The sequence below is a fragment of the Colletotrichum gloeosporioides genome, assembly GCF_011800055.1.
Source record: "Colletotrichum gloeosporioides strain Lc1 chromosome Unknown consensus_54, whole genome shotgun sequence".
Taxonomy (NCBI): domain Eukaryota; kingdom Fungi; phylum Ascomycota; class Sordariomycetes; order Glomerellales; family Glomerellaceae; genus Colletotrichum; species Colletotrichum gloeosporioides.
Genome location: NW_025544699.1, coordinates 328,210 through 341,436, shown reverse-complemented (window position 1 = coordinate 341,436; position 13,227 = coordinate 328,210). Strand labels below are relative to the sequence as shown.

Here is a 13,227-nt window from a genome sequence, read left to right as displayed (position 1 = left end):
AACCGCTACGGGTGATCCGTGCCTCCATCAATAGCGAAGGTGCTGTACCTACCTACCTTACCTACCTACTTACCTGAGGCTTATTCGTACCTGCTTTATTACTTCGCACCTTCTTCCAGCGGCTACGTTCGGGCACTTGAGAACATTGGAGGCGGGTAATTCCGCTGTCTCTGAGCAGACATTCTTCAGCTCGATGACAATGGAAACAGGCTTCGACCTCGACCGCCAGAGACGGCTGGCTGTCCGCGACGGTCCACAATTCTCTGCAGAGAATCTCTGGTCGAGATTCATGTTATACCATCATCATCAAACACCGCCGTTCAAGATTCAAGATTCGAGTCTCAAGACTCGAGCCTCCCACAAAAGACCATGGCCGCGGCCGCGACCACAACCACGGGCGGCAGGAGATGCGACATCACGTAGATGTGGTGGATCCCATCCCAGCAATGACCAGCGCAGGAAGAAGCGAGGGAGGAGAATCCGACACCATGAACAACCCTGCAGTTCCAAGAGACACGTACCGTCGCCTGGGTTAGATGAAGGTCGAGAAATCAAACAGCCCAGCTCGTGGACCTGGATCTCGATGCTCGACTTCCACCACCATACGGTCGACCTGCACTTCAAGAAGCCTGCCCCAGACACGCCAGAGTCGCGCTTCTCGACGTGTCAGCGTTTGACCAGGCAAACCCAACATGGCTAAACCCACGCCTCTATGCGGGGAGACGGAGTATCCATCCATGGGCGCAAAGACACCTGAAATCGAGAATTGCGCCGCGATCGAAAGCCGCTACCACCCCTGCGCAGCACACTCACGCGGACGTATCTGGCCATTACAGCACCCTAAAGCCCACACTGGCACGCTACCATGATCACATTCGGGTACTCTGTACCCGTCTACCTCGCGGCATTCAGAACCTGGGCCACCTTACCTTAGGTATTAACCTGCCTCACTGTGTAGGTCACCACCGCCTGCTGTTGTCCGCAGGCAAGGCGCCGTATCCAACTGCACGGCGCGGGTGAGACAACGGTCGGCGAACCATGACTGCCATGCGATCGCATCCACGGCTGCGACCTGCCGACAGTCACGTTCGCCGTCTCTGGTTTTGCGGAAGAAACCCCCGTGGAAGTAAAATCATCTTCTCACTGGCTATGTGTTGGACGGGAGTGCCCACACAAGCAAGCGAAGCACTGTTGTTTCGACGGCTTGTCTTCCAGCCGCTTCCAAAACGCGGCGACATCGAATACCCCTCATGATAGAGAGGTCGCCAAAACAACACTTCCTCGAAAGGCTTTCCGTCATTAGATTACGCAGTACAGGCGTTCGCCAACATCACACGGCAGTCCTTTCTAGGATGCATCGGGTTCTTGATTACTGATGCCACATTCATGCGGTGAAACGCAGGAAGATACCGGGCCAATTCGCCGTTGGCTCGCCCGGTAACTGTGCGCCCCATCAGTGCAAGATCGAGAATTTCGTATTGTGGCAAAGGGGCCCAGCAAAAGCCATCGTGAGCCGGTGATTGCGCATTTGGCCGCAAATGGCATTTCCAATTTTCTCACCTCTCAGTCACCCATTGTCGGGTGTGAGGCTGAGAAGTGCATGCACTTTGACCGGGTCGTCACGGCCCCACAATCCATCAAAGCGTTCTGGAACTTGGGCCATCTCGACCTTGACCACGACCACTCGCCCGCCCAAGCCAGACGCGGACCAAGGCCAGCGACACCGATATCCATGATCTAGACGCCCCATTTGCCAAGGTCATGGAATGGAAACTTGCGTCCAGAGTGGTTTTCCGACGTTGACCTGCTTGTCCTGCAGATGTGACGCCGGGGCATATCCTCCCAGGATGGCCATCTCAAGGATCACGGATACAGCTCACACGGGATATCCACAACCACGTCCGGCCTTGATGAATATTAGGACATCGACGATGACCTGTCAGCATCACTGAGCTCTGTCAAAGAGAAAAATATGGAACGACGCAGAGTTCTGATGGCAGCACCACCTCACCTCGTCCGAGGGCAAGTGCAACTAAGCTGTTGCACTGTTGTTTATCCATGCATCAATCGTCATGGCTATGGGCCCTCACTCGTCCAAGACGTTTGCTGAACGTTCTGGACTCTTCAAGCGAACGCTGAGCGAACGCCTGGGCCAGCAAACCGAACGCAGCCACTACTCAAAGGCCAACATTCCTGTCGACGCTACCCTACCGTATGCACACTCCAGTCCGACCGAGAAGAATGGGGGAGGGCGTCGGCCTATCGATCTTCCAATTAAGGGCAGAGGGTTTCGCTGCGGAACGCGCTACAAGTCAAGTGGTAGCGTTACAGAGCACCGATGCACAAGTCACCTTCCAACTTGTCCGTCGATAGGCTTCCCGCCGTGACGTAGATTCGATGCGGCGCGTGGCTTGCGGAACCTACCACTTCTCTGGGGTCCTTGGGGCCTGATGGCCATGCCGACTAACGTTGGGGTGTAGGTAACGGCAAGGCTCTCGCGGGCCACAGTTTCATCAAAGATGGGAATAGCGGGCAGCGAAATGGGCAAAGAGGTGATGTGCGTATCGACGAGCGATCGGCTTCTCCAGGCGCCGACCAAATGGAGACTATTGGTGTGGGAGACATGGGAAGAGGAAACAAAACAACACCATGGACAGTACGGCAGTACGGCAGTACGGCAGTACGAACATTGACGCCGAGGCTACAGGATCGTCAATCGAGTTTCGCTGCTGGGCCATTTGAGCAGTGGCTCTTCGTCATGGCAGTGTCACCTTCATGGTCTTTACGGCGTAATTCTGGGTGTGTAATAAATCTAGGACGGCACAGACGATCGCGATGAGCCAAAGGCAGAGCAGCAGCGACAATGAGGCAACCAACCGTATGTTACGGAGGGGTGTGGTGGCAGTCATACACGGTGATTTCAACATCTCGATCCTCGAACGCCCATTCCAAGTCATCGAGATTCAGCAAATGCCACCAGTTGTGCTCGAGAAGATTGGACGCCAGTGCGTCAGAAGAGGTAGCATCCCATGTGCTTTGTTTGGGATCTGATATCATGGTTCTCGATGAAAGTCTCTGAAAATCCGATCTGTGTGCGGAGGGGTTTTGGTCGATATCTGGGCTTAGGCTGCAGCATCGAACAGTCAGATGGAATCTCCAAGAAAAAGCAAGTGCGCCATGGACTAGTAAGGGGAAGGTTGACAGTTTCCGGTCTCCAAGCTGCTAAGTGGGGCGACCTAGTAACATGCCTGAGGAGAAAGCGAATGGAAGTCGCCAGGTACCGGCTTCAAGTACCGATACCAAGGCCTCGTGCAGCGACAACAAGTACTCGCATCTGTCTTGGTCTTCAGCTTCCACTTTTTGCGCTTCAGCAGGCTTCGTATCGTTCTACAGCTTTGGATAGCCTACAGCAAGTCTCTGGACAGCCTGACAGGCGTCGCTCAGCAGCCCATCGCGAGGCAATGGACCTGAATGGCAGCTCAAATGCTAAGGCAAGGTTTCCGTATGTGACCAGGCACGCGCTGCCGTACCTGACGTTGCTCTCCAGGCACTTACACCGTCCACACACCCAGCACACCCACTGAGGCTGCTGACAGGCCAAGCAGGCATGGCATTGGCTGCGCCTTCGGCGTGCACTCCGGTCGCCATTCAATATCTATGCACAGGCACGAATACTATGTAGCCTGTCGGCGGCCTTCCAGGATGCGACAACATCAGACCAACGCCGATGCACTTCGATGCGATGGTACCGCCGGTCATGATACTGCGTGGTGTTAGGTTTTGGATTCTGAGCATGAGTTGTAAGGAAGAGCAGACCATCTCAGCCATCCATCTACCGAATGACGATCGACTGAAAGAGTCAGGTGCTGTGATTACCTTCAGCCGAAAGGGCCGCGATAGTTTTGGACCCTTGCTATCGTGCCCCATGTCTAGGTTGTATTTGAATCTTTCCCAAGGATGTAGGGCGTGTCACGGCTATTGGTCATGTACAGACAACTTTGTTGCCAGATGCAGCCTAGGAGTCATCTGTTCGAGCAGGCCCATCTCGATGAACAACTGGAGAATGAGGCAATTGGTCAAGGCCAAAACGAAAGCTAGCTGACATCGGTCGATTGCTAGAAGTGCGCCTGGGAATCAGACGCAAAAAAAAAGTGCCCAGAGGCGGATTCGAACCGCCGTCAACACGGTATCGCTGAGTGATGGAGACCACAACGTATCATCCTAACCAACTAGACGATCTGGGCGACCAAGTGAATTAGAAATCGTCAATTTCTACCGGCATATAGAGGTGCGGACACCTGGCGCAAGTGCGTTCCCTCGTGTGGACCAGTGACCTCCAATTTTTTGGTGTGGCTCCTGCCATCTTTCTGCAGTGGCATCCCAGTTGCTTCACCTCAGGCAAGGGCGGGCATGAGGGAAGGTATCACCTAGGTAAGCAAAACAAACAGGAGAAGGACCCCCACTCGGTCTGTGTGTCCCAGTGTTTTGGGAAGGAAAGTGAGGGGTTTGGGCCATGGCGGCAATTCTGTCGCCCGACGTCAACAATTCCGCCCAAGTCCTTACAAAATCCCATTCCTCCATCCTAGAAAACCCGTGTTAAAAGACCCTTGAGACGACACCGAATTTTCGCCATTCGCTCGGCATTACCGAATTCCTCCAGCCTCACTCAGCTCAGACCACCGCCAACACAACACGCCTTCCTGAACCCAACCGAATTTTCACTCTCCCGCCATAGCCTCGAGAAATCCGCTTTGGGGGGGTCTCCTTGTGAAAGAAGCTACGAAGACACTACCGCATATCTCCCAGCCCGCGTGGTTCAGGCATCGAGCGCTGAAGAGAGGGTATCCGCATTTCCCACATTACGGCAGACTTACAACAAAAGGCGAAAGAGCCCGAATACAGAAAAAGAGGGCGACGCTCCATCACCGGCCCCCCAAATCAGGCCACATTCTACTGATTTTTTCAGCTATTTTTTCCCCAACTTCAAAAGCCTTCCATTCGCTCGCCCCGTCGCCGTCCGAACATGGCCCCAGCGTCTCAGGAGCCCGAGCCCGCCTCCGCGACCACGACCAGGCCCGACAGCGACTCGTCGGTGGACAACATCGCCCAGGTATGTACGAATAGCCCGTATCTGCGCTTTTTTGGGACCCCGACAGAGCAAGGGGGTTGCCGGGGGTCATGCTCATGCAGAACTTCTGCCTCGAGCTTTGAACCGGCGTCCGCCCCGTCCTCCTCCCCCTGGGTCCTCGGTCATCGTGGTTTGTCTCTCTCACTTTTGTTCTCATCCTCGGTTCTCAGGCTCGCTCCTCTCCAGCTTCTCAATTCCGCGCCTACGCTCCGCTCCTCTCCCCCGGCGCTCCTGCACCATTTGGCCCCATTCGCCGTTGTTCTGTCACGCTCGTTGATTCGCTCAAAGTTCCCATCCATCGGAACTGGAGCGGTCTGGACCCTCCCCTGTGCGGTGTGGGCGTTAGGGTGGGGTCCAGAACCGATGATGTGTCGAGACGGCAACAACCAGCGAGCCGCCGGTTGGTTGGGGTTGACTTGGTTGCTAGTGTTGCAGCCGAAGACTTGAGGAGCAGCGAGCCCGCCCGCCTGCCCGCCCCAAACAGCAAGCACATTGCGAGTATGAGAGAGAGCAGAGAGCAAACCCACGGAAGCAAGGGCCCAATGGTGTTGAGATAGAGGGGAGTGGCAGGATGTGACCGTCTATGGGATACCCCCCCCTTTTTCACCTTTCCAGGGCTGACCACGTTTGGGGCGCGTTCTAGGCCTACAGGGACCTTCAAAGGTACGCTCAATCAACGAGCATTTTTCCATCTTCTCCCTCCCCGCTCCGTCGTCTGAAAGGGCGAATGCCAGCACTGCCTTTCTGCATTCGCCCCCTAGGTGTGAGCTATTGAAACGCCCCTCTTCCCCCTACCACAACAATCGGAATGGCATGTTTGCACCCTGGGCTCGAAGACGGAGCTGCCTCCGAAGCTGCAATGTGCACTTAGGAGGAATGAAACCGGGCAAGCGCCATAGTGCACTATCCACAGCACAGCGCAGTGAGGCACAGGGTGGTGCAGCATCTCGCCCAAATTGCTGTCGGATCCTTGCGCTGCGCAGCACCACCCAATAGCTTTCTGATCACTTTTTCACGGAATATCGTCCGCAACCCTGGGCCCCTCGGACTTCGGTTGGCGCAGGTGCATCTCGTTTCCGGCTGAGGATTGCGGTCTGGACCAACCAAGGGCTTTTCAGACTCAGATTTGGCCAAATCACAACTTCCATGGTAATTTTCCAACCGAAGAAAAAGCCATCAATACCATCGCTTTGCTCGCCCCTCCCCACCGCTCCGCTCGCGATATTTCTGTCTACGACGATGCATCGAAGCGAGACACCTGCCGGTCTCTTTACCAGGTAGAGTTGAAGGAGGGGTAATGAACTGTGGTACGACGGTGTCCGAATCCGCTTGTCACCAGACGGCGTGAGATGAGGGCTTTCGGTTACCGCTCCCCCAGCAAAGCAGCCACCTCGGGAAAGGTTCTAGGCCCTCTAGTCAGACCGTCCGCCCAGATCCCAGGGGTGAATTTCGCCTTCAACACTTCTCATACGGGGATAAAGCTCCCATTCCGGTCTCAGCTGGTGACCATCTCGATCGATGTTCGAGGCCATTCTTTCGTGTCAACGTCGAATAGTCTGGACTGCCAAACCCACCCCCCCAATAGCCACCAACCCCTCTCTCTTGCGTCCGGTCCAGCCAAGCGGCGATACGGAAAAGAAAGATTCCCATTCATATTTGCCATCCAGACGCGTCTTCGTGACCGCTTTCCCTCCACGCCGACATTCAGAAATTGGACTAACCGAGAACCGCAAACAGAGGCGAGCAGGCTGCCAGCGCGCTCGAGGCGAACCTTACGAACCTTGAGAATAGACTGGACGCACTCTTAGCTGCCTTTGAAGCTTCCGAAGGAGGAGCTGAAGCCCCGAAGGACCCGAACGACACCCAGGATGGAAACCCCCCCAACGGACAGAAGCGCAATGAGGGGTCTGGGCCCGATGCCTCTGGAGCGGCGAAGAAGCCTTAGACAGATAGACCAGATTTCAAAAGGGTTGTGAGGAACTGGTATCGGTCGAGAGACGGAGCCGACAACCAATTTCCACATTCTTCGGTACCGCTAGTCGCCCTCTTTGCGATCCTGAAATCCGACGATCAGTGCTGGGAATCGATGCTAAGGGCAGCCTAAAACATGGGGATTTGCAATTGCTGGTATGGAGAACCGCTGGGTGGCGATATTCGGGGGCAAGTTCCCGCGTGGGCGGACGCGACGATCCCTTGTTGGAGATCAGGGGCGGTATTGCTCAGCATAGTCCGGCTCTTCCTCCCCAACTGTCCTATCACATCTCGTCTTGTCGACTGCATCCCATCCCATCTCGATAATTCGTCTGTTTGATCGGAAAAGATGGGCGAATTCGCGGTTCTAGATGGCCAGTGATTATCGTAAGAAGCGTCAAACAAAAGCGGGAGGAGAGGAGAGGAGAGGAGGGGCAGGTTGTGTTCTGTTTTCTTTCCTGTCAACATTATTTTGCCACTCGCTAGGTCTGGCCAATATCTGCAGCTGCAACCCGTTATCGCCCCCTTAGGACTTGTCATACATATTTGCCATCCTGCATTTTGATGAGAACTGCGATCTCGATGTCTTTTAGCGTGTGTCGCACGGTGATCTGGAAGGAAAACAAAGTGACATTTGATATCTGGGCTGGTGCTTTGATGCCATGGTGTGTGTGGTGGTGCAGAGAGCAGCTATGGGCTCCGTCTGAGGTCTGAGGTCCGAGGAGGAGGAGGGGGTGGAAAGTGTCAAGTGAGGGGCAGGCAACAGAAAATCAAAACATGGGTTTGTAGAATGCCGCTTAGGACCAGGGCAGAATCGCATGCCTTTTGTGGTGTGATTGTTGGATTCGCGGCCGAGTTCCCTCCCTCGCTCATTCGGCCGGCGAGCGAGCGAGCGAGATGCTCGAACGGACCCCCCCGCCCTCCTCCCCTCCCCATCGTATGCGGCTGGTCTGCTTCACGTTCTCCTCGCCATGGTTCCTTAGTAATTCATTTGCGGCCTCAACGCAGTATATGGCCATCATCACATCACAGTAATGACTTGTTTCGACGAGGTCAGAAAATTCAGCCTTTCCTTGTAAGGCGGCCTTGCTTCTCTTGATATCAATGATGTAGTCTCGGGGACCCCAACCTATCTGACGCCCTTGTTGCTGGTAAACCTGGTTTGAGCAAGGAGAAAAGGAAAATCAATCAAGAAAATTCAGAATCCCATCTTTCCCCGCTATCAACCGCCAATGCCTGTTCTTGAGCAGCGGAAACTTCTTTCCCAATTCTTCGTCTTCGTCGTCGAAATAGCCCGTCCAACCAACAGACACAGCCCAAGACTCTTCAAGCTGAGGGCCAAGCTGATCGCCATATATAGGAGATAAACCAAAATAACAGCAGGCCAGTGGGTGGCTGCTAGAAACTTTGATCTCATCCTCCTCTCTGTTCACCCCTGGGCACCAATAGTAAAACTACAATCGAAGGTTAACGAGATGGTGAAGAATACGGACAGAGTGACTCCTGTCCCTCCCTCCTTTCTGAAAGACCAAAATAAAGATAAAAACTCCCAACGACCTCCCTAATCCCATTGCCCCCCTCCCTTGTGTGCATCCCATCTTAAGAAATCCAGTGTGCCCAGCTCAAAAAGAAACTGTGTCCCCCTTGTCGCGCGTGCTTGCACACTAAGCACAAACCGTCTTTATAACGAAACTCGAAAACAGTGCTTCTTCTTGTCTTGAAATGCCTCCTGCTGCTTGAAGGAGTCGTGCCGCTCGTAAAACAGTTGTGATGGGAGAGATGTGTCGGATAGAATGAGCAAACAGCGGCGTCCAGGTGCTGTGTCCATCCTCCCATGCTCCTCCATCTTTCTTGGGTATTGCTTCGTAAAACGATGCTACTCGTTTGGCTTACTCGGGTCGCCACTTGCGTTTTTTCTGAGCCTGTCCCTGCACATCCCAGTTAGGAACTATGTGACCTCAGCAGCAGCTACGCGCACGAACAAGAAACCAAGTTAGCTTGTTAGGCTGCGCGAGTCGGAAAGGCCGTTACGTGCCCTAGTTATGGGATCCTCCTGATCCGCCGTGACCAAGGACGGGCTAGCCAGGCTAGGCCCCGTCATTGGTTCTATTGATGAAAAGGCTCGGTTCTCCAGAGGTGGGCGGAGGTGAGACTGAGGTTGCTCATTCCCGGTGGCCTTAACCCTGGACTGTTGAGCAAGATCTCTCTCCCTGTTCTTCTCCAGCAGCTGGCCTCCGAGGGTAGCACACTTGAGAATGGTCTGGATGAGGTGGTTTTGCTGCAGGGGCTTGGACAGGTATTCGTCCATCTGGGCCTGGATGCACTTCTCACGGTCACCCATCATGGCGTGGGCTGTCAGGGCAATGATAGGAGTACGATGCGAGCCAAGGCTTCGCTCATACTCGCGAATCTTGCCAGTTGCCTCAAAGCCGCCCTGCCGGGTGGGGTTAGCTCGCAATCAAGATAGACATATAATAGAAATTCCGGGACTTACCATGATAGGCATTTGTACGTCCATCAGGATGACGTCAAACTTCTTCCGCTTGATTGCCTCGACGGCTTCAAGACCGTTGCCGACAACGGTGACCACGTGATGGTACTTCTCAAGGATCTTGACTGCAAGCCTCTGGTTGACTCGGTTGTCTTCTGCAAGCAGAATCTCGAATGACTTCGTGTTATCCGCAAGCGATGGCGTGGCGCGGTTCTCGAGAGCAGGAATCATGCCATTGCCCAGGTCAACCGCTGTGCATGGTGTTGTCATATACGACGTGATGCCCAGATCCAAGCACGACTTGAGGTTCACGTGAACGACAGGCGCCAACAGAACGATAGGCAGGTACTTGAAGTCATCCACCGACCGGAGTCTGCGAGCCGTGTCGATGGAGTCGACGATAATAACGTCGTATGGCATCGCTTGAGCGTCCCGAACTCCAGTGAGCAATGGGTCCTTTTCCGATTGGACAACGACGGGCTGCAGGCTGATCTTATGAAGCATGTCCCGGATCTGTTCGCCGTACGAGGTCTGGGCCTTGTCGACGAAGAGAACTTGGTGACCCTTGTAGGGCTTGATCTGCTTCTCGATGGACTCGACGCCAAGATCTGACAAGCGAACGCGACATGTGAAGTGGAACTCACTGCCCTGACCGTGCTGGCTCTTAACCCACAAGTCACCGCCCATGAGCTTCACTAGACGCTTCGAAATGGATAGACCAAGTCCGGTACCGCCGAACTTTCTAGTCATGGATCCATCGGCCTGCTGGAACGTGTCGAAGATGAGGTCGAGCTTGTCGGCCGCGATACCAATACCCGTGTCGGTAACAACGAATTCAATGGCATACTGGTCGGGGTTGCACTTCCAAACCACCGGGTCGGCCTTCTTAATGGTGAGACTGACCTCTCCATGCTCGGTGAACTTGATGGCGTTGCCGACCAGGTTCAGGATGATCTGCCTAAGACGGAAGGAATCGCCAATGACATGGTCGGGTACTGAGGAGTCGACTCGGTACGTGAGGTCGAGGAACTTCTCATTGGCCTTGACAGCCAAGGTTTTGAGAGCATTGAAGACCGTTCCACGCAGAGTATACGGAATCTCCTCAATGACCATCCTCCTAGCTTCAATCTTGGACAAGTCCAAAATGTCGTCGATGATCGTGAGCAGACTGTTAGCAAGACTGTTGACGATATTCAACATTTCTCGCTGGTATTGTGTCAAGTCCGTGTCGAGGGTGAGTTGTGTCATGCCGATAATACCGTTCATGGGTGTGCGAATTTCGTGAGACATATTTGCCAGGAACTCCGATTTCGTCTTGTTCGCCAACTCTGCCGCCTCACGAGCTTGCGTGTTCCTCTGGATACTATCCCGTAAGTTTGACACCATCTGATTGATCTTTCGTTTCAGTTCGTCCATTTCGCCAGATGCTTCGACCTCGACGAGTTTCGTGAAGTCCCCGTCCGTCGCCAGGTTGGTTATGTCAGAGAATGCGCGCACTTGAGTCGTCAAGTTGCTGGCCATGGTATTGACGTCGGTCGTGATCTCACGCCAGCGACCCTTCAAGCCGGCCGGGTCTGCTTGTGCGCCCATCTTGCCGTCAACGCCGACGTCTCTGGCTACTCGCTGCACTTCGTTGCAGAAATTAGAAAGCCTGTCAACCATGTTGTTTATGGTTTCTTTGAGAACCCGGATTTCTCCTTGAGCCTCAACTTCGATCTTCTGGCTCATGTCGCCATTCGCAATAGCCTGTGTGACGGTGGAAATGCTGCGGACCTGTAACGTAAGGTTCGAGGCCATTGTGTTGACGTTTTCTGTAAGGTCTTTCCATTTGCCTTCCACGTTGTCGACCTGAGCTTGTCCGCCCAGTGTTCCGTCAGTACCGACTTCCCTCGCGACCTTGCTGACCTCGAATGCGAACGTGCCCAGACGGTCAACCATGGTGTTGATGGTGTTCTTGAGATCAAGAATCTCACCGCGGACAGGCACTCGGATCTTCTCTGTGAGATCACCATTGGCGACGGCAGTAGTGACCTTGGCAATGGCACGAACTTGCGTTGTCAAGTTCATGGCCATACCATTGACATTCTCAGTAAGGTCTCTCCAAGTTCCCTCAACATCATGAACGGTGGCTTGACCACCGAGACGGCCTTCGGTGCCGACCTCTCTAGCAATCTTGGTAACTTCCCGAGCAAATTGTTGAAGTTGGTTAACCATAGAGTTGATGGTAGACTTGAGGTCGAAGATCTCGCCCCGGCAATCCGCTTGAACCTTTTGAGTGAGATCTCCCTTGGCGACGGCAGTCGTCACCTTGATAATATCTCGCACTTGTGTCGTTAAATTGTTTGCCATAGCATTGACGTTGACCGTTAATTCGTTCCACATGCCCTTGACGCCTTCAACATCAGCCTGTCCGCCGAGTATGCCCTCGGTTCCGACATCACGCGCGACACGAGTGACCTCAGATGCAAATGTCCGGAGTTGATCCACCATAGTGTTGATAGTCTGTTGCAGTTGCAGAATTTCACCACGAGCAGGACGTTCAATCTTCTTGGTTAAGTCACCGTGGGCAACAGCCGTGGTTACCGATGCAATTTCGCGCACTGCGCAGTGTGTCAGGCGGAACTCCTCGAGAAACGATTGCTTGAGACAACTTACCTTGATCCGTGAGATTCTGAGCCATGACGTTGACTGTCGCGTGGTTAGCTTATGCACTGAGAGCCGTATTGAGATGCATGCATACCGTTGTCTGTGAGTTCTTTCCATGTACCGTCGACACCTTCGATGCGTGCCTGGCCGCCGAGCAAACCTTCGGTTCCGACTTCGCGGGCGACACGGGAAACCTCGCTTGAGAATACCTGCAGCTGATCCATCATGGTGTTGATTGTCCGTTTGAAAGTAGTGATTTCCGGGTCCATTTCGACAGTATTCATGCGGACCTTCTTGGAGAGGTCTCCGCGCGCGACAGCTGTAACGATCTCACCGATTTCCCGCAAGGCTTTTTGGAAGGCCTCGTTGGCCTTTTGGTGTTTCCATAGTTCCCGTTCCAGGGTAGCGACTCTCTCTTGCTCGATCTTGAAGAAGGCCTGCTCTTGCAATTCCTTCTGCTCGAGAAGCTGGGCGCTAACACTGCTTATTTCCTGTCTCGCGCTAGAAATACCCTTTTCCTGATCAAGTACCTTCTCTTGCAAGCTTTCCAAGGCTTCGTCAGTCAGCGGGCTGCCTGCGAGGCTTGGGTCGTCTGAGGCGGTACCTTCGCGTTGGAATTTTGGCCTGGGAATAGGGCGGCTATTTGACGATGATGGCGATGTGGCCTCGGAGTCGTCGCCGAACAGGGAATCGTGGACCTCGTTGGGGGTTTCCGGGAACGCGACGGATGCGTGGGCTCTGTTCTCGAGCTTCTCGATTCTCTGAGCAAGCTTGGCCAACTCAGCCTCAAGACTGCGCTTCGCCGGAGTATCACGCCCGGGGAGCTCGATTCGCGCGTCGGCCTTGAAGGGGAGGGACATCGGTGTCGAGCCGTCGGCGGCGAGGGATTGCACGATGGCCGCCGCGGCGGCCAAAGCAGAGTCGTCGACCATCCTGTTTCTGTACAGTTTACAAGCTGAGCAGAGAGAGACAGCTCAAGGAATTGGTAGAG

At 54.2% G+C, this 13,227-nt stretch overlaps 2 protein-coding genes across 2 annotated transcripts; one reads left to right on the top strand and one right to left on the bottom strand.

The window, feature by feature from the left end:
• Positions 1-5,023: 5,023 nt before the first annotated feature.
• Positions 5,024-7,073, top strand: GCG54_00004607 (uncharacterized protein; the record flags this gene model as incomplete). Its single annotated transcript, XM_045404653.1, has 3 exons — positions 5,024-5,110; positions 5,299-5,456; positions 6,866-7,073. The coding sequence occupies 3 exons, from the start codon at positions 5,024-5,026 to the stop codon at positions 7,071-7,073; spliced, it is 453 nt and encodes a 150-aa protein (XP_045262596.1).
• Positions 7,074-9,092: 2,019 nt separating this feature from the next.
• GCG54_00004606 (Histidine protein kinase NIK1) lies at positions 9,093-13,168 on the bottom strand (the record flags this gene model as incomplete). The annotated part of the gene is made up of 4 exons (XM_045404652.1): positions 9,093-9,533; positions 9,594-12,190; positions 12,246-12,278; positions 12,331-13,168. 4 exons carry the CDS (start codon positions 13,166-13,168, stop codon positions 9,093-9,095), a joined length of 3,909 nt encoding a protein of 1,302 aa, XP_045262595.1.
• Between the last annotated feature and the right edge of the window lie 59 nt (positions 13,169-13,227).